General features: G+C 51.1%; 2 protein-coding genes across 5 annotated transcripts in view; both read left to right on the top strand.

The window, feature by feature from the left end:
- ITGA10 (integrin subunit alpha 10) overlaps positions 1 to 3,052 on the top strand; it is a 15,303-nt gene extending 12,251 nt beyond the window's left edge. For 2 of the 3 annotated variants that reach the window (XM_033093181.1, XM_033093182.1), the window contains exons 28-30: positions 710 to 805; positions 1,074 to 1,187; positions 1,462 to 1,603. In XM_033093181.1, coding sequence (XP_032949072.1) covers positions 710 to 805; positions 1,074 to 1,187; positions 1,462 to 1,527 — 276 coding nt within the window. In that variant the 3' untranslated portion in view covers positions 1,528 to 1,603. Of the gene's footprint in view, positions 1 to 709; positions 806 to 1,073; positions 1,188 to 1,461 lie in introns of all 3 variants that reach the window. The other variant, XM_033093180.1, reaches the window with a different exon arrangement.
- ANKRD35 (ankyrin repeat domain 35) lies at positions 3,042 to 20,643 on the top strand. Of its 2 annotated transcripts, none has more exons than XM_033093184.1 (15): positions 3,042 to 3,153; positions 5,751 to 5,877; positions 10,864 to 10,994; positions 11,740 to 11,828; positions 12,185 to 12,249; positions 13,051 to 13,108; positions 13,273 to 13,343; positions 13,645 to 13,751; positions 14,367 to 14,551; positions 15,187 to 15,224; positions 15,389 to 17,404; positions 18,976 to 19,065; positions 19,313 to 19,378; positions 19,931 to 20,031; positions 20,554 to 20,643. In XM_033093184.1, the coding sequence occupies exons 2-14, from the start codon at positions 5,839 to 5,841 to the stop codon at positions 19,991 to 19,993; spliced, it is 3,018 nt and encodes a 1,005-aa protein (XP_032949075.1). In that variant the 5' UTR covers positions 3,042 to 3,153; positions 5,751 to 5,838; the 3' UTR covers positions 19,994 to 20,031; positions 20,554 to 20,643. The 2 variants fall into 2 exon arrangements, with proteins under 2 accessions (XP_032949075.1, XP_032949074.1); XM_033093183.1 differs by lacking the exon at positions 3,042 to 3,153 and adding an exon at positions 5,494 to 5,532.

Here is a 20,643-nt window from a genome sequence, read left to right as displayed (position 1 = left end):
AGATGCCTGAGCCGGAAATAACATCTAATTATGACACCTATTTGGTACTAGGGGTTTTACTGTGTTTCCCCATATGCCATCTACTTTGACTTCCACAAAATCCCAGGATGTACCGGGAGGCGTATGTGTTCGGGAAGTTAACTCTGACAGACCTCCTTCTCTAAGTCTGGTTCTCTATCTCTCTTTGGTATCCTTTTTGTTCCATTCATTCATCTATCCTTTTAACAAAGATTTATTGAGAAACCACTAGGTATTTGGCACCGTGCTAGGCTCTAGGCACTAGGGACACATAATTAATGAGACACATAATTATAAGACCTCAAGGATCTTATAATTCAGTGGTGAAAGACGGCAAAGTAAACAGAATGTTATAACCTTATCCAGGGTGGTGCGGGTTAGGAGGAAATTCTTCCCTAAGTCCCAGAGCATATGACATCTAAACTTGAACCTAAAGGAGGGGTAGCGGTCAGCCAAAGAAAGGGGAGTTGAATACATGACACGTAGACCAAACAGCATATCTGAAGGACCAGTGACTTTCCATCTGTGACCCTTCTTCTCTCTCCCCATTGGTCTCCGACCTTTTCTTCTGGTCTTGAGGGTCCTGGAAGTTGTGCGTGTCAGCCTCTTCTTTGTGGCTTTTGGGGTTTCAAGAGCCACACCCCCTGATGCTGGCCCACTTGAAATGCCTTCCCATCCACTTGTTCCACAGGCCAAATTCAAGTCTCTGACGGTGGTCAGCACCTTTGAGCTGGGAACGGAGGCGGGCAGCGTCCTGCAGCTGACAGAAGCTTCCCGTTGGAGCGAGGTGAGGCTGGAGGCTGAACCTGAGAGCTGTGAAAATAGTGAGGGTGGGGACGGGGCAAGGGCACCTGTGGGCTTTTTCAGAACCGAGGTGTCTTCATTAGGCAGCAATCGGGGAGCCAGAAGTGATACATCAGAATTGCTAGGGTCCCACTGCCTCAGGTTTTTTTGGCCTTTTATTCTTCTGTTTTGAGCCTGGCTTTGCTCTAAGGTGGGGTGCGGCTCGCTGGGTGAAAGGGTGGGAGTTAAAAACAACTCTCCTCTGCATACAGAGCCTCCTGGAGGTGATTCAGTCTCGCCCTCTCCTCCTCTCCCTGTGGATCCTCATCGGTAGTGTCCTGGGAGGGCTGCTGCTGCTGGCTCTCCTTGTCTTCTGCCTTTGGAAGGTAAGCACTGCGTTAGTGGCGAGTAGAGGGCATGGTGCCCACGAGTGGAGGGGTCCTTGGTTACAGCAGGGAGAACTGGATTAGCTAAGCCGCCTGTGGATCCCCTTCCCTGTACTCCGCAAATGTTGGTTGAATTAAACTAAGCCAAATAAAATAAATTTGAGTCTCATATTTGGAAGCAGAACAAAAGTGAAGACTTCAGATATGTCTGAGGGCTGTTGGCGAGATCCCCAGGCAGGGCATTTGATGATGACTCTTATCTCTTCCTCTACAGCTTGGCTTCTTTGCCCGTAAGAAGATCCCCGAGGAAGAAAAAAGAGATGAAAAATTGGAGCAATGAATGTAGAATGAAGCCCTCGAAAGTCCTCCCTGGCAGCTTCTGCAGAAGACTTGCATAAGAGCGGAGGCTTAGTGGCTCACATGGGACAAGGAGAAGCCTCTGGACTCTTCTCCCCGGACCTGCAACCTGACTTGACTTTTGAGTCATGAGGACGCTGTTGGCAAGAGATGAGGCCTTACCTCAGACACGAAGGGCTGGCACCCACCCAGGAACACTCCCACCTTCTGCTTTCCTCCTCATGATGCTGGTTCCACAGCCAACACTGGGGGGCCCCTTTTGCCCTATCCCCAGGAACCAAGAAACTTTTGCCTACGTCCCTGACTCCTTTCAGATTCCCTCTACATCCTCCCTGACCATTTGGCAAGAATGAGGGCTATCTTCCTCCATTGCCTGCCTCTCACCTTCCAGCCTGCTCCCCACTCCACAGGAGGGAGCTGAGGTTGGCTTGAAAGAAGTAAAGTCAACATCTGCTGCTTTCCTGTGGAGTCTGGTGATTCAGAGAGCCGGATGGGGAGAGTCAACAGGAAAAAAGGAGGGAGGAGGAAAAGCCACAAGAGACACTCTGTACAATTCCAAGGAACAGAGAAGCCTTTAGACAGGCAACTGCCATCCCCCTGAAACCTGAGACTTCGTGGTGCAGTCGCCCGCCCTCAGGTGCTAGTGAAACAGCTTCCCCAGGCCGGCTGGGTATGGCTTTCCCCACTCACACCCTTCCCCGGGAGCAAAGCCAGAGGCGCCGGGTGCCCGATTCCCTGGAGCCAGGGGCCCCCACGTGGCTAGAACTGGAATAGCAGAGAAGACTTGCTACCCCAGGCAGTGTTTTCTCCTCTCAGGCTGCACACACTTTGGAGCCCTCCTTGGGGCTTCCCTACAGAAACAACAAAGAAGGAAGACGATTGCTGCTTGGTGGTGGGAAACCCTTTCCCCTTACCAGCTCTGGGAAGCAGCAGCCCCAAGGGGTCTGAACAAGTGGGGTCTGCATTAAGGAGGAAGCCAAAGTAGGTGGCAGGAGGTCTCTGGGGAGCGAGCCTTTCCTTGCTCAGCACTGGTTGTGCAGCACAAATAGCTCCTAGGAGAATGTTCCTGGGGCAACTCCAGTCCTACCTGGTGAAATCAGCTTGTCAGCCCCTGCCTGATGTTTACCAGCAATTCTCAAGTGAATGTCTATCTCTGGACCCCCCCCAACCCCCTTCCCATTTTTTGGTCATGGCCAGTAAAGAGAATTTGATTTCTCATTGACAACTGGGTAACATATTTCTTTGGATACCAAAGCCGGTTGTGGGTCTCCAGAGTGCAGCTCTGACAGCCATTGGGAAAATCAGCACCCAGTTAGAGCTGAGAAGAGACCTGATCGGGCACTTGGCTGGCAGCCACAGAACCTGTCCTCCAGGGGCATTCTTGAGGCCTGGCCACAATATTTATTTTGGCATGTCTCTGGCCTTTTGCAGAGGGCATTGTCTCTACTTCCCAGCAGGGTGGACGGCATATCAGAAGGCCAGAGCAAATAAAGTTCAGTGTCAAATGACTGCTGGTTCTAATCGAGTTCCCTAGCATATGGACAGCTCAGGAATGGTGACAGGCGAGTCTTGGTTCTCCTGAGACCTTATACAGTTGAATTTCTAGAAGGTAAAGTTATGAAGTATTTAAAATGTTTTCTGTGACTTTACCACTGGAGATGTGCTTTAGCTTCCTGCAAACCGCACCTACTGAAGTGACCACAGAGTGTAAAATGTGCAGATTTGGGAAGCACATAGGCCTAGATTGAAATCGCACGTCTGCCATGTATTAGCTATGCGGTTTGGGACAAGTCCTAACTACCCCAACGCTCAGATAACAATAAAAGGCTGTGTAATACAGCGGTTAAGAATGAAGACAGACTTGGGTTTCCATCTAAGCTGTACTAGTAACACTTGTTTGACCTCGAACAGATTTCGTTTCTCTAAGTATTGGCTGTCTTGTCTTTAAACTTAGGGTTGTGAGGACTCAATGCGATGATACAAGTAACGTGAGCATCTAGCGAGTACTCAGTAAATGGTCGCTATCGTTGTAAAAATAGTTTGTTATTACTGTGTGTTGTGAGGACGGTGAGAAGGTATGTAGAAGCAGCAGGTGGTGACTTGGCCCCGTTCACAGAGTCTGAAGATTTGTTTCTTCTGTGGTATTGTCTCCTCCCACTAAATCTTACCCTGTGCCTCATCTCCTTTGAAAGAAGCCCTCATGCCCTCTAAGGTATTGATCAGCTAATTAACTTAAGGTTGGAATGGTAGAAATCAAACCTATTTGATTTCTTGGACACCCAGGGTTCTTCTAGTGCCCTCCAGAGCCATGTGCACCCCCGCAAAGGACTTGTAGAGACCACGTCTCTGCCTCTGTTCCCTAACCCTGAGAATGGTGGCCTGTCCGGCCTATTAGGCAGGGGCAAGCATTCCGTGGCACGCTGGTGAGTTATTTTGTGGCAGGAAGGAGTGCATGGTGGCCCTGAGTGCACCTCATGGAAGCTGTAGCTTGATTCACCTTTGTGGAGCGTAGTGTTTCCGGGGCTGGGACCGAGGCCGTGGTTATGGTGACAGATCACTCCTCTTCGTCCCCACTCAGCCTCCAAAGGGAGATGGATTTCCTTGAGGACTGGTTCATCTAATTCTTTATCCACATGATTAAAAGAGCACTTGTAATATTTTTGTCCACCTAAACATCCCTCTCTATCCCTCAGCTCCAGAGTGGGACTTTCTCTAACCCCAATCTATTTTTCTATAAGCCTGTTACCTCTTCCTTTGGAATAGGGCCAGTTTGAGAAGCAACTGTAGAAACCACAGGCTGTCCCCAGACTCACGAGTGTTCCTTTCTTCTCATTGTTGCTCCTTCCTTCCTTCCTTCCTTCCTTCCTTCCTTCCTTCCTTCCTTCCTTCCTTCCTTCTTTCCATCTTTCCTTCCTTCTTTCATTCATTCACTCATCAGACATCATATGTGTGTCTGATGAAGTACCTAATATGTGTGCCAGGCAAGGAGAATAAAATACAACTCCTGCCATCAAAGAGCCCAGTCTAGTAGAGGAAACAGACATGTAAACAAATACTGGCAAATACAGAGACGCGGTTGCTATACAACGCAGCAGTATTAGAAGTGTGTCACACACAAGAGGCACACTTTTTCTGAGCAGGGGTGGCAGGGTCTTGAGGGAAAACTTTTCAGGAAGAAAAAAAAAAACATTTGGCTCGAGGGGCCGCCAAGTGTGAGAGGAGGCATTCCAGGAAGGCAGCTGGAGGAGTTAGAACAGCCTGAGCACCTGGCTGTGGAAGCAGTGAGTGAGACAGGAGACTGGAGAAGGCAGGTGCGGGTCAGGTACTTTGAGCTTTATCCGGTAGGCTTTCTTATGCCGTCGAGGGGCTTGCTCCTGGCTACCGTGAGGAGGGAGCGACCAGGAGACCAGCTGGCTGCGATGGCTGAGAGTCTGAATTGAAAGGGCAGTGGAAATAGTAATCACAGTTTTGTGGATTTCTTTTTTTTAAAGAAGAGAGAGTGCTTAAAATAAAAATTCTCTCCTCCCCCTCGTCATTTTCTAATGTACAGGTGTGTTAGGAGATTAAGCCTGGTCCACTTTCCCTCAGGTTTTGTTCCCCAGGTTGCGGCGGATCGTGCATCGTCGCTGCTCGGTCCTGTGCTCGGCACTACGCTGCAATCTCTTGTTTCCAAACCGTTCGCTTCAAATCGTCTTTTGTGCTTGGCTTTTGGGGCAGGGAATGGGGTGGGGGGAGGGAGGAAGTACTGGTAACTAAGTAGGCCAAAGGGCTCTGCATATCATGAAAGCGTCGTCACCAGTGGTTAAACGCGACAGTTGTCAAGAGTGCCCAGCGCAAGCGGAGAAGCCCGGACCTGCTCGCCTCCTGCGGCGGCGCTCGGAGGGGCGGGGCTGAGGCGGGGTTGGGGGCGGAGCTACAGCCTGGAGCTGCGGGGGGTGGGGGCGGAGTTTCAGCTGGAGACCGCCGGGTTCCGACTGGGATGGAGCAGGTTGGAGCTGCTGGCGGGTTCGGCTGTGGAGGGCGGGGTTTGAGACCGAGCCCCCAGTTGCAGCCCGGCACCGCAGGCTTTTTGCCTGTGCAACGGCGGAGGAGGGCAGGGCCAGGGGCGGAGTTTTAAAGCCCAGTCCTTAAATTCTTGTGTCTGATTGAGCGGGGCGGGTCCTGGGGCGGGTCCAGCTCTGCTTTTGACAGCTGTCTCTTGCACAGCCGCAACCGAGTTCAGTGGGTTTGGGAACTTTTGGCCCCGCTCTCCGCGCGTCCCCGTCCCCCCGTGGCCCTGGCCCTGGCACCGGCCATGAAGCGCATCTTCTCCTGCTCCAGCTCACAGGTGGCGGTAGGTACCAAAATGCCTGGGGAGACCGGCATGGGGCTGGGTTCCAAGCCCTGTGGTGGCAGAAGTCAAGAATCCCATCTCTATGCACCATTGCCTTTTCTCTTTAGTGGTTTTCCAGCTCTTCCTCTCCCGCAATGCAGCTCGCCAGTACTGCCTTCCTCAAGACTAACCTCTGATTTCTCCGAGGTCCTTTCCCTTGGCTTGTTCTTGTTCCCAACTTCTGATGTTTCCTGCAGCCCCTGCCCCCTCCTGAAGGCTCCGTCCTCTACTTTTGCTCTGCATTCACCCTCAGGCACCCGCCCTGTCCTCAGTCCCTGCTCAGCCCCAAATTCCATTCTGTCTCATGGTCCCATTTTCCAGCCCTGCTTCGTCCTGACAACCCTGCCCTCCCATATGGTCCCATCTTTGCTGTTTCCTCTCAGCCTAACAAATACTCCCAGCCCCGTGCCTTCCCCTAGCCCTTCTTCATAGTCTTCTCTATCCCTGACCCCATCTCACTCCATGACACTTCCCCTCCCATTCCCTCATCCTTACCGCTGGCTCTCAGACATCACTCCAAACCTTTCTAACTGTGCTCCCACAACAACTGCCTTCTCCTGTTCTCCCCTTCCACCTCTGCCCCTCTCTGGCTAATGGTTTTTCAGTCCGACTTTTCCCTCTTTTGCCTGGACCTCCTCTGCCTGCCCTCTATGGGTTAATCTTGCAATCTGGCCAGCTTGACAGGCACTGCCAGTGGAGGCAAAATTGCCTGGCTGCTCCCCAAGGAAATAGGTAAGTTGCCTGCAGAATCCACCCTGGCCAGTTCACTGCAGTGTCTGCTCATCAGACTGGTTCTTGGGCCAGGCAAGGCCTTCTGCCTGCTTCTCCCCAGAATCTTTCTTCATTCTAAACCCTCACCCCGTTGTTTAGGGCTCGTACTCTGCTTCCTTTCACTGAGTTGGGGAAAAGTGATGTGAGAGGAGAAGAGAAGAGTGGATATACTCTGAGAGTTCCCGTAGAAGTCCCTCTACTCCCCATGTTCTCCCAGAACAAAGCATAAGGAAGAAGATTCCAGAAGGTGGTGGCTCAAGGGAGGGTATAACTTCTTCTCTGAAGGTCTCTTATAGACAGACCCCCCCCCCCCCAATCTGGAGATGACATTTTTCTGTGGAGATTGGAATTATGGCTCATTTAGAAGTGAAATTGCCAACTACCTATAGCAATACTGTTTAGCCTAACCTGACTTAGTGACGTCATGCATAAGCAAACGTGAGAATGCTTAGCGCCCTCTGCATGGGCAGGCCACAGAAGCCTGGAAGCAAGCTATGGGGCAAGAGTAGGAACTCTGTTGAGGCCTGTTCTTGTCCCACTTACATTTGCTTCTCCACTTAGTTTCCACATGTTGATCAACCAATCAAAAGGCGTTCACTGAATGACTACCATAGGTACCAGAAACTGAAGCTACCCAGGTTCTGTCTTAATTCATAAATACTTTCTCATTTGCGTGGACTCTTCTTGTTACTGAGAGTCCTCCACATTGCCCTTCCCTTTCAGGTTTGTGGAGTCTGTCTGCTCCTTAGGAATGGGGAAACTGTTTCGTTCTTCCTGATTCTCCAATCCTTGGTAGTGCCTCCTTTCCAAGATATTGGGGTGAGCAATGGCCTGAATGTTGGAATTGGAAAGTCTTCCTCTGTCCTTTACCCCAGCTCTACAAAGTTTTGGCCATGAAGAATTTCCAGCAATTCTAAGCTCTTTTTAGTACAAGATTATAAGAAATAAATTGGGTGGGTTTAGAACTATCCAGCTGGAAAGATAGGATGGGGTTGCCAAAAGCTTGAAAATAGGCCGGTTTCAGCCGCAAGTTATTTCCTCATGAAACTTCCCCATACTTCTTATGAAAAATTTCTCCACTCCCTGAGTAGCTAACCACTCCGGACCCGTTCATCAGAGCAATAGTGTGACAATCTTCCTGGCCACGCCCAAAGCCTGGCTTCCCAGTCCTACAGAAGTTTGCCCCAGTCCATCCCCATGCCCACCCCTGTGTCCAGGGCCAGAGCCCTGTGCTCTCAAATTGAGATAAGGACTGAAGGATCAGTGATCATTTAAAAATTATATAGGCAATTCAACAAACAAACAAAAACCCAGCTTTTATAATCTCACTTTGTTTTAGTTAAGTAGAGGACGCCTTTGAGGGCATCTTACATATTAGCTTATTCCGCCTATGTAGGAAGTAAACCAGAAAATAGCTTTAAACAGCTGGACCTGGATCAGCTTAGAGGAATGTCAGTCACATTTTGAGAGTCAGCTCCTGGCTCCTCCAGGGCAGCCTTTCCATTTCCATTCACCTGTCCTGCAGCGGTAGCCACTCTTTCTCTATTGTTGGTGTGCTCCATCTTGATAGGAAGTTTACAGGCACACAGCCAGAGATAAAGAGAGGCTGCAATTACTTCTACAAAGGCCCCCTAATCTTGACTACAGAAATACAAAGCTTATTCTTGTGTTGGAGTCTGCTGATTAATTTGGTAATCACTCCCTTGAGGCTGTGATGGTAATCCAGTGTCCCTTTTCTGAGGTGCTCAGTGAGCGATGGACCGGATCTTGGAATTTAGAAGCATCTCTCTGTCCGTCCCCCTAGCTCTACAGAAGTTTGGTCATGAAGAATTAGCACCTCTTGTAAATTCTTCTTAGTATAACAAGATTATAGGAAGTAAATCGGGTAGATGTAGAACTACCTAGCTGGAAAGAAAAGTATCGACATTGCTAAGAAGCACCTGTACCATCTATACATAAGCCTGACTGTAAAGCATTGGCTGATGTGAGCAAGATCCCTACCTCCCACTCCCCCGATGGAGAATCCTGAGCCCAGGAACATCCAAAATGTGCCCTGCAAGGCTAGGAAGGATGGAGACTGGAACTAACATTTATTGTGCACCTACTATATGACAGACACTGTACTAAGTGCTTTATATGATGTTATATTATTAGGAAACAGGTTCAGAGAAGTTGTCACATGCTGAAATTCACAAGGATAGACAGTGTTAGATTCAGGATTTTAAACAAAGGACTTCACCCTGAGGTCAGCTGATGGCAGTGTCGTATGCCGGAGGCATCGTTCTAGCTCTCTGCTTTTTCTCAGGGTGACCTGGCCCCCAAGGGACATGGGATAATGTATTCTTACATCTCAGTCTGTTGGTATGTGGAGCAGTCATTTTGCTTATTTTGTCTTTTGAGAATTAACCTGTTTGGAGACTCTTGTGCAGAAAGTAGCGTCTGAGAGTGGGCGGCTTTGCCCGGGAGGCAGTCTTAGACTGTTTGGAAATAAGTAAACTGTCTTCCATGGCTCTGTAGTAGTATGATCTGGCATTGAGAACCAAGATTGGGCAACAAGTGGCCTGGGTTCTAATCTCAATTTTCCCACTATGTTGTGGTATGACTCTGGACAGTTATCTAACCTCAGTGTGCTTCAGTTACTTCTCCTGTCAAGTACATAAAATAATATCAGCCCTAACTACTTTCTAGGGATATTGCGAGGCGAACTGCAAAAACACTTGAAAGGTCTAGAAGGGATTACAGTGCTGTGCCAGAGTAATCTCAGAATCCATCGACCCTAGATAATTTTATGGTTGGGGTGCTTAAAATCTTCCCTGTTTTTGCTGAGTAATTTGTCCTGGCTATGTAAACAGTATTTGGAAATGAGTTATTTGGCTTCCATAGACCCTATTTTTTTTCTACCTCCTCCCATGGCCTCTTCCTTGTTGAGATGACACCTCATAAAATGCAAAGAGCCACAAGTCCCCCACCACTCCCTGTTTTGTCATAAGGATGCCATATACTTGTATGGCTTGTCACAGTTTACGAAGAGATTTTTATATACTTTAGTTCATTTAATATGCAACATGATGAGGTAGTTATTATTTCCCATATTTTATGGATGAGGAACCGGGTTAGAGGCGTTTCATGGTTTACTCTAGGTCACACAGCTGAGAAAGTAGTTGAACCGGACCCTGAACTCAGGCCTGCTGACAAACTACTCGTCTAGGGCTCTTTTCACCCTACCACAAATTTTTGCATCCCTTCTTCCTTTTCTTTCCCCTCTCTGGGTCAAACCAGGCTTTCCTGTGCTTTCAGCTCTGGGTGTTTTTACACAGCTCTCTCTTTCACACCCCGTGAAACTTCTAATTATTGCCCCACCTCCCGCAAAAGTCAAGCTGGAATGACAGAACAATGCATGCCCAGGTGTGGCTGTTGTCTGGGACAGCTGCTCCCTGCCAGGAACAGAGAAGGGAGGTGAGGGAGGAGAAGGGGAGCCGCCTCTTGCTGTCTCCTCAGGCCTCGCTAGAGACCTACCTTTGCCTATTGGCTGTTGTTGCCATGGGAGGGAAGAGTAACTAGGTAAAGGGCATAGATATGAGACGGGAAAACAGAAACTCTACGCTTCTCCTCCCAGTTTTGGGGCCCACAGCCAATAGGTAGTGATGGTATGACTAGGTATTTGGACTCCTTGTTGGGACCTGAAGCTAGGTGCCTTGATTCCTCACATAGCTGGGGAAAAAAGCAGAGCTGCGTCGGAAGCCGAGAGGCAATGTGAGCCCTGGGAGGAGAGGTCAGTTTGGTTCAATTTGCTCCAGCAAGACCTAGAAGGCAAAAGGGAAAGGAGTCAGGGCAGGGACTGCTCTGAGGTTTGTGCACCTAACAACAATAAACATAACGACGGTTAAAAAGACCTTTGAAATACTCCTCATTCAGCATTCAGTAGTCCCAGGACCTTTTGGTCCAGGGCTGCCAATCACGGGCCTCAGTCCTCAGTGGCACATGAGTTGGTGACTCTTTGACTGGCCCACGTCAAAAAGACGAAAAGATCGAGGCTCAGGAACTTGTGGGACGTTGAAAGGACCTCAGGGATGTTCCTTTCCCCTTGCTTGGCATCTTCCTAACTACTCCTTCTTCTTTGCTTTCTCCACTCTATCCCCACCTCCTGTATTCACACAATTTGTGGCTCTGGACCAGGTGGAGAAATGGAACCGCCGTGATCAGAAGCTGCTGGAAGCAGTGCAGCGGGGGGACGTGGGACGCGTGGCTGCCCTGGCCTCCAGGAAGTCTGCCCGACCCACCAAGCTCAACTCCAACGGCCAGTCCCCGTAAGTAAGTCCCCACCTGCCCCTTGGTATGGGGTTCCCTTGGGAAGCCCCAAACCCCAACATGATGTAGGACCACACGGTGCCTACAACCTCAGTGCCCTTTTTGTGTGAATAAATCTCTGCTACGTATCAAGTGCCGCACAAGTGAGGAACGAAGGTATTGTCCCTCCGCTTCACCCACCTCACAACCCAGATGTACAAAGCTGCCCAAAAAAGGACCGAAAGCTCACGAAACCAACAGAAAACTGACACATACACTAAATAGAGTATTTCTTCGTTGCACGAGGAGGGTGTGTGTGCTTGGGAAATTCAGAATGAAGTGGCAGCCAGGAGAATCACATGGCTAAGAAGGAGTGATTAGCACGAGGGAGATAGTAGCCTTCGTGCCCAAGGCAGCTTTCAAATGTCCGGCCCTCTGCTCTGGCGGCTCCTTCTGTGACACTTCCAGGCTGCTAAGAGTGCTGTGCTCAGAGCGACAGGGTCCCTGGACACCCCTGTACTAGTCTGAGATTGCTTAAGATCTGTAGCCCGTATTTCTATCTTTGCTTCCAGCTTCCTCTTATTTGATGACAGTCAGCCAGATAGCCTTCTCTTTCTCCGAAAGTCAGGCCAGGGGTGCTTCACTCTCTGCTTCTGGGATTGGCTTTGGGGTGAGGGAGCAGAGCAGGCAGTGCTTACTAAGATTCTCCCATTCCTCCTCTCCTGGTCCCTTCATCCTTCTGCCTCTCGGCCTTGGTCCTGGCAGGTTTCATCTGGCCGCCTCCAAAGGCCTGACAGAATGTCTGACCATACTGCTTGCGAACGGTGCCGACATCAACAGCAGGAATGAGGACGGTGAGTTAGACGGAGCCCTGAGCCACGCCGCTTGCTTTTCCCTCCACAGCGGCAGTGGGCGCTGGGGCGGGGCCGTGCTGGGGGTTCCAACCGCAGCCCCCCACCACCCCGCTTCTCTCCTCATAAGTTCTGGTCAGCATCCTTCCAGGGGTTCTGATCCCTGAAGGGCCGGGTATACCTTACCCACTCCCACCTCCGCCAGGTACCACGCACTTGGGGAACAGGAATTTCTGGCCCCATGTGGCTGAGAGCTTCTCTGTCTAATCTCCCTCTGATTATCTGTGCGTCTCTTGCTTCCCTCCCAGTGAGTCATGTCTGGGGCCACCCATCTCCGTCTCCCCTCTTTCTCTTTCCAGGAAGTACCGCCTTGCACTTGGCCACCATCTCCTGCCAGCCACAATGTGTCAAGGTCCTGCTCCAGGTAAGAGCAACCGCTCGATACTACTCCTGTGAAGGAAAAAAGTGGACCCAGAGTCTCTTGTGTCTTGAAGTCACAAGCAATACTTGGTCAAACGTCCCTCTCTCATCCCCAATATCAGAGCTGGTAATCCTTTACTCATTAATTCATGAACACGTATTTAACAGCTGCTGTGTGCAGGCACCATGCTTCGTGCTGTCCTTGGGGGCGGGTCATCCGGCAGAGGATCCAGGGTGGGCCTGGCTGTCAGTCACTACGTATATACTGAGCTCTGCCAAGACTAACTGCTGTGATGATGGACAGGCAGAGGAAGGTGGAGGTTTTCCAATTAACCCAAAATCCTACTATCTGTTTTTGAGAAATTGGTAGTCTAGGAGCAGGAAGAGAAATATACATGTGAAATGACATGTGGACAATTTATACGTCAGTCTCCAAAAGTACAAAAGACACAGTGTGACAGGCCGCTGGGCAAATGGCTGTTCTGCTTTTGTTCTTCCCAGCCCTTTCCAAGTTTCTCAATTCTGATCCTAAAGTCCCAGTCGTGGACTCAGGTGTTATTTTCCCTGGCATGTGTATTTCTCTATAACCTGACTTTCCTTAGGCCCTAAGTTTAAGAACCAGGGCTGAAATGCAAGGCTGCCTGTCATTGGCATGGAATGGATTAAGCATGCCCTGTCGTTGGCCAAAGCCACGGTCCTCACACCCCTCCCCATGGTAATGAGGGAGCTGGTGACCCAACAGTGGGAATGGGATGAAGGTGGTAACAGTATGCTCACTGCTGCTTCCCTTTGTGGCTTTTGGCAGCATGGAGCCAATGAAGACGCTGTGGATGCGGAAAATCGGAGTCCATTGCACTGGGCAGGTGTGTGCCAGGGGCCTGGTGAGAAACACGGATGCAGGGAGCATAGGGTGGAAAGGGAAGGGCAGGCCCGGGCTGAACGCGGACAGGGTCGGAGGGCATGGTGGTCAGGGTCGGACTAGGTGTCCTTCGCTTCCGTTAACCCCCTCATCCCTCACCCCTCCCAGCCTCCTCCGGCTGTGCCTCAAGTGTGCTCCTGTTGTGTGACCACGAGGCCTTCCTGGACGTCCTGGATAACGTGAGTGTCAGCTGGGCAGCTGGGCAGTGCCCTCCACAGGGAGGCTCCTGCTCGCTCTGAGCGTGGTCAGCTGAGTTCTGTGGCCAGGGTTGGCGCAGTATCACCTCCTCTACCTCCTCCCCCTGCTCCTCCGCAAGAGGCATCTTCTGGATGGCTTCTAACCCTTTGAAAAGGAGTAGTTAGCCCCAGGATCTGGGCTTTTTTTCCTGGCGAGGTGCGGGGAGAGGGAAGTTGGTAGGATTGTGTCAAAGCCCTGGCTCCCCCTGGCTTCTCACGCACCCCCTTCCCACAATCTGTGCAGGATGGACGTACACCCCTGATGATTGCCTCGCTGGGTGGTCACGCAGCGATCTGCTCACAGCTTCTGCAGAGAGGAGCCCGAGTTAATGTCACAGACAAGCATGACAAGTGAGCCTTCCCCCGAATCCAGACCCCGACCAATCTAGGAAGGAGCCACAGGGCAAAGTGTCTGTGTGTGTGTGTGTGTGTGTGTGTGTAAGAAGGCAGCTCGGTCTCTGTGTTCTTGGTCTCCTTCCTTTTGAGCGGTGACTCAGAAGATCTCTGCCTGCTGCTTTGCTGTTTCTTTCCCTCTTGGGGAGCTGAGAAAGTTTTCCTTATACTTTTTTATTCAGCTGCTGCCACCACCGTCTTCCTAGCATAGGTGACTCCGGAAGTAGAATCAATGTCTCTGGACACATTAGTTTAATTCACTGGTTTTCAAACTACCATCTTCTAAGCAATGGAATCCTTTTTTTCCAATAAGGAATTTATGCAGAACCTTATTACATACAGCAGAAGAAAACGGAGCCCTTCTTATTGGCCCCTTGCTTTCTGATGCTGCGGCTCCAAGTAATCACATCTGAAAAGTTCTGGTCTCACCTAATGCTTTGTCATTGGCTCATGTTGGTCTGTGGTTCTCCTGCCCACACTGAGTGACAGCTGACCCTGTGAGTGGAATTTCTGCAACCAGGTCTCCTGGATTCCACCGGGAAAGCCTATGCTCAGATTTGTCCCAACCCACAGATCGGCTCTGATCCTGGCCTGTGAGAAAGGCAGTGCCGAGGTGGCTGAACTGCTCCTGAGCCATGGCGCTGATGCGGGGGCGGTGGACAGCATGGGGCATGACGCGCTGTACTACGGTCTGCGTACACAGGACAAGGCCCTCGGGGGGCTGCTGCAGCAGGCCATGAACCGCAGGCAGCGGCGAGGTAAAGCCAGTTCTCTCTTGGAACTTCAAGACTCTCCTTGACAGCCTTAGAATCAAAGATGCTTCTCCGAATCCCATTTGGTCCCATGGAAAGGATCCCTCTGACAAATAATTATCACTTTGGCGGAGCGTGTACTTATTTATTGCTGCTACTATGAGATGACCCCAAATGCCCAAAAGCAGGATCGCCAAGTTCCTAATGAAGCCGAGTCTGTCACAGAAGGTAACTCTGGCGAGTACTCTGGCTGGCGTTTCTGAGTTGGAATTGTACATGTCTTTGTGTGACTTGCTCCTCAACCTCTCTCTCCCCTAGTGGCCTGTAAACCCCTCAGGGGATAGGCCCATTTCTGTTTTGCTCACCATTGTTGTCCTGGTGCCGTAACAGTGCCTGGCATAGTGTCCAATAAATGAGTGAACAAAACGAATGGGATGGCCCATCTCTGGGATAGGGAACCAAGGTGACAGGACAGTTAGGGACCCACTGAACAGGGGTGGCTCCCGGCACCAGGAAGACATGTGTGGTAAGGGTTATGACACTGAGGGGCCACTCCTCTCAGAGAGTCTGAAAACATAGTGTGGGCCAGAAGCATGTGGGACCTGTCTCCGCCCTCATTTTCCCCATGTCTTTTTGTATAGGTCACGGGCTAGTGCAACACCCAGATGCTGCCTCTAAGGTAAGACCCTAAGTGCCTCCCCTTCTGATGCACCCCAGGCCATCCCATTGGGGTCTGTCCCAGGCAGTGATCCATGGGACGTCGAGACAGTCTAAGAGAAGAGGGCCCCTCTTGGGGCGAGGAGCACTGCCTGGCTTTACTTCACTGTTCTATTTTCTACCTAGGCCTCTCCATCTGAGCCTCAGGTGGGCTCTCCGCCTAAGAGCTCATGGAAAGCAGAGCCCGAGGAGGAGCAGGAGGAGGAAGAGGAGGATGAAGACCCATGCTCAGAGGAGTGGAGGTGGAAGTATGAAAAGGAGCAGAGGAAAGTTGCTCAGTTGGAGCAGGAGTTGGCGCGAAAGACACAAGAGTGTAACGCTCAAGCTGCAGCCTACGTGGGCCTGGAGAACCAGATTCGGGAGCAGGTACAGGAGCTGGGGCTCCTGCTGTCCCACGAGCCCAGCACTCCAGGAGGGCAGGGTTCTGGTCTCCGTCCTGGAGGAGATGGCATGGAGCAGGGTTGTCCCCTGGACCTGCTGGCTGAGCGCATACAAGAGCTAAAGAAGCAGCAGCAGGCAGCAGCCACAGCCACAGCAAACCCAGCAGCTCCCAAGGAGGCTGAAGATTCAGCTCCAGGAGAGATCCATTATGAAGCCCATGGAAGGTCCCAAGCGGAAGAACAGGGGCCACCCCAGAGGCCAAGATCTGAGACCATAGGGAAAGTCACAGGCCAGCAACTGACCCCCAACAGTGGACAGGCCCTTGGCCCTGATCATACTGACCAGTTGCTTGCTGGCCAGAAGGAGAGGCCCCAGACCGCAGGGGCTGAACCAACAGGCGCAGTGGCTGAGCCAGTGGGCATAACAGCCACGAACCAGCTCCTGCTACAACTGAGGGAGGAGCTGGCTGCGGTGTGGCGAGAAAAGGATGCTGCCCGGGGAGCTCTGTCCAGCCTGGTCCTAGAGGGAACTCTGGGGACGCCCCGGGCTGAGGCTGCAGCAGCTGCCTGGGAGAAGATGGAGGCCAGGTTGGAGCGGGTGCTGGTGAGGCTGGATCGGGCAAAGGCAGGACTACAGGGAAAACCTGAGGCTCCTGCCCAGGCAGCCAGAGAGGGAGCCCCGAAGACAGGCCCAGAAACCATCACCAAAGAAGATGAAATGAGGGAGAAAGGGACTCCTGGGGCTCGCGGGGAGCCTCTAGGGGCCCCTGGTGGGGAACAGATGCCAGGAGGAGGCCTAGCAAAGGGACCGCTGGAGAAGGAGGTGTCTGCACTGAGACAGAGCAACAGTAATTTGCTGGACGAGCTGGGGGAGCTGGGGCGCGAGCGGCAGCGGTTGCAGGGGGAGCTGCAATCCCTGAGCCAGCGGCTGCAGCGGGAGTTCGTGCCCAAGCCAGAAGCGCAGGTCCAGCTCCAGCAGTTGCGACAGAGCGTGGGGCTGCTGACAGAAGAACTGGCGGTGGAGAAGGAGGCCACCGAGAAGTTGCGAAGGCGCCTGGCCTCCCAGAGCAGTGGCCTCCGAGGGCTGTGGGACTGCCTGCCCGCAGACCTGGTGGGCAAGGGGAGTGCCCGGGGCAAGGCTGCCGAGCCCCTGGAGGAGCTGCAGGCCTGCATCAGCACCCTGGTGGCCAGGCACCGCGAGGCCCAACAGGTGCGCGCTCGGCTGGAGGAGGAAAACCAGAGGCTGCGGGGGTCCCCCGCCCTACGGGGGGAGCCAGGCGCCTCCTCAAAGGTCCCAGCATCCTCCGAAGTAGCCGCTCTGGAGCAAGACCTGGGGAAGCTGGAGGAAGAACTGCGGGCCGTTCAGGCCACGATGAGCGGGAAGAGCCTGGAGATCGGGAAGCTGAAGCAGCTGCTCTACCAGGCCACGGAGGAAGTGACTGAGCTGAGGGCCCGCGAGGTGGCCAGCCTGCGGCAGCACGAGAAAACTCGGGGCTCGCTGGTGGCCCAGGCCCAGGCCTGGGGCCAGGAGCTGAAGGCTCTGCTGGAGAAGTATAACACCGCCTGCCGGGAAATGGGCCGGCTGCGGGAGGCTGTGGCCGAGGAGCGTCGCAGGAACGGGGATCTGGCCGCCAGGGCCGCGGAGCAGGAGCGTCAGGCCTGCGAGATGCGTGGGCGCTCCGAGCAGTTTGAGAAAACAGTGGAGCTGATGAAAGAGAAGACGGAGCATCTTCTGGAAGCTTGCCGGGGCAAGGAGGCCAAGGTGAACAGGCCAGGCAGTGGTGGGGAGCAGCGGGGAAGGTGTCTCTGTGTTTAGGGGTTTGCTAACCTGTATCTACCTTTGGTTCGTCAGATTAATACTCCCAAACAATCATTTGCAAGGACCATACTACTATGTTCTCCGGCTCTGAGGGGATTTGGGGTTGAGATTAGAGGTGAGGTATAAATAGAAGAGAGAAGGGGACTTAGGTATTCAACTTTGGGACTCTGATTTCCTAAGCAGTGTGGTCAGGGCTACCACTGGTGGAGTATATGGTTTATTAGCATTTTGACTTAAATCGTGTATTATTAGCCTGAGAAGAGGTCTGATAATAGGGTGGGTTGCTGTGGTTTTGCTAAGGTTCTGAGGAGGTGACTCAAGGGCTGATGGATGAAGAAAAGTAGACTAGGCTATATATAGCCCCTCTTCTCCCCTCCCACTTCAACCTGAGGAGGTTCTACAAAAGGTTGCCACTGACAAAGGGGGCACCAACGCAAAGAAAGGAAGTTTGAAAGCCACGGTGTTAGGTACCTGAGTTTCCTGCTGACTGCTCCAAAAGTGAGAGTCTGTCTACGCGTTTCTAGTCGACATGCTTTATGAATTCTAAAAAAAAATCAATTTATAAATGAATTTCATCATTCTAGAACTACCTGTGAAATGAATGAATTCAGGCTGCTTATTAATATTTGTGTACACGATCAAATTTAGAATGATTCAAAAATATAGGGAGTATATGTTTTACATAACATGGAGTGCCTGAAAATAGAAGGAATATTTATTATACAGCACGGGAATCAGTGGGGGGTGGGATTCTAATTAAAGGAGGGCTTCTGTGTTGGTGTTGAAGGAGAAAATGAAAGAGGACAAATGAGCAAAAGAAAATAGACTCTGGACTGAGCTTGTCTGGGTTTGAATTTCAATTTTAAAACCTACTGATTGCTCTTGGGTGAGTTATCCAAGGCCCTGAGTCGCTAAGCCTCAGTTTTTTCATCTATAGAATGAGGTTAATTTCATCTATGTCATGAGGATTAAAGTAAATAAGATATTGTCTTTCAAATACTCAGAATAATTTTTCAAAGATGGTAAGTACTCAATCAAAGGTAGCTATTTTTATTCTTCTAAGTTACCACCATTCCTAACATTGCTGGTTATCATTAACCACATTTGTGCCCCAGCCTCACAAACCACAAAAATTCATCTCTATTTCGCTCAGGGGTCAGCAGTCAGAAGTATGTCAGGATCCCGTACAGAATTGAGAGCATAGATCATGAATTCCGAGATCTTGGTCCAAATCATGATTTCCTCACTTACTTTGTCAAATATGATTTTTGACAAAGTACTTAACTCAGGTTCCTTATCTACAAAATGTGAATAATAATACTTCTCTCAGAGAAGCATTATTCTTCTCCAAACAGAAGTAGAGCTGTTTTGAGGATTAAATGAGACAAGTTGTGTAAAAGTAATTGGCACATATTAAGTACCCAATAAAAGGAAATTAACCTTGACCCTAGGTGCTGGTGGGGTGGGAAATGACTTGGGTCTCACTGGTTCCCTTTCTTTCCTTTTGGACTCAGATCAAGGAATTGTTGAAGAAGCTGGAGCACCTTTCAGAGGAAGTCTTAGCAGTTCGGGGAGAAAATGCTCGCCTTGCCCTGCAGCTGAAGGTATGTTTGGCCCTCAGGGAAATGGACACCCGCTGGAGAAGAGGGTGGACAGGGCAAGTGATGTGTATGTGGGAGAGATTCCGGGAATTGCAGAGGTCTGGCCGGGCAGTGGTCCAGGCTGGGCCAGTGACAGCCCGGGGAGCCTACCTGGCCCAGCTGACCATTTCATTTTATTTTCCTCATACTTGGGGGATCAGGGTGAAGGTGGGAGGGTAGGCACATAACCCCCACTGATGCTGACTTCTAGGATTCGCAGAAGAACCATGAGGAGATCATCTCCACCTATAGGAACCATCTGCTGAATGCTGCTCAGGTGAGCATGGGGGGAGGGAGAGACAGAGAGCTGGGCAGGGGCTGTGGCATTCACCCTCGGGGTCCCTTCTCTTACCTGCACATACTTGCCATTTCTTGGAAAGCTGGAATTTAGATGTTCTAGTGCCGGGTCTCTGGATCCTATGAGGTAGCTCAAGAGGAGTGTGTGTTGAATGTCAGGGGAGGAGGTATTTGTCCATCCCTTTCAACTCCCCGATCTACTGTGAGGCGTTTTCCTGTCCCTTATGCCCTTTCTCAGTTCCCTCCTGAGCCTGCTTATCCCTCACCAAGGGAGAAGAGGCGGGTGGCTTGCCTCTTTATTAGGATCACTACAAAGAACTGAAGATTTATGGTACATCAGGCGCTCTGTTCACATCCGTAGTTGTAACCCTCACAGCAATCCTGGAAACTAGATAGCAGTATCTTCCTTGAAAAGATTAGGGAACGGCCATGGAGAAGTTAAGTTCTTTGTTAATACTTAACAAACAGCATTCCACCGTATCTCTGCCCATTTTCTGTTCATCTCCTTTTCTTTCTTTTCTGCCGCCTACAGGGCTACATGGAACAAGATGTATACAACATCCTGCTACGAATTCTCAGCAAGCAGAAGGAGTGACGCAGCCTGGGCCCTCAGGGGTCTGGGACTGCTCCCTTGTGAGTCGTGGGTTGAGGGTGACGAAGGAAGCAGCTTGGCGAAAGGACTTGGGAAAGGAGGCATAAGGATGAGAATTGGAGTCTCCTTTTGGGGACCCCTATGCAGCATAGAGCATTTGAAGTGAGGTTATTGAGAAGCCACATATGGGGAATCACTGGGTGGAGTCAGGCATTGGTGAGCAGGTAGAGGGTGGGGCCTGACATGGGATGGAGACTGAAAAGAGTTGCTGAGTGACTCTTCTAAAGTCTGGGGTAGAGAGATACCCGTGAACCATGAGTGATGGTGTGATAGTGGTACAATGTCGTTTCCTGGGGTGCAGCGCTACAAATTCCAGAATCTCCTTCACTCCCCCACCATTTATTCAAAGAGTAGTCATCCCCCATTTTCCTCCCCACCCGTATGCTGGTGGCCATCTTTTCCAGGCCAGATAGATGAGGGTCCCCTTTAGCATCTTGGCATGGGTGGGAGGAGACTGAGGCTATGGAAGTGTGTGCATTTCATCCTTGAATTTCTTCTTTCAGGGAGGAAGAGCATCCTGGTTGCCAGAGGCTCCCCATAAGGCTGTAGTGGGTGAGGGTTTGGTCACGAGGGAGGGTGTGGGTGGGGCTTCA

The sequence above is a fragment of the Rhinolophus ferrumequinum genome, chromosome 22, assembly GCF_004115265.2.
Source record: "Rhinolophus ferrumequinum isolate MPI-CBG mRhiFer1 chromosome 22, mRhiFer1_v1.p, whole genome shotgun sequence".
Classification (NCBI taxonomy): Eukaryota; Metazoa; Chordata; class Mammalia; order Chiroptera; family Rhinolophidae; genus Rhinolophus; species Rhinolophus ferrumequinum.
This window is presented reverse-complemented; position numbering and strand designations above follow the sequence as displayed.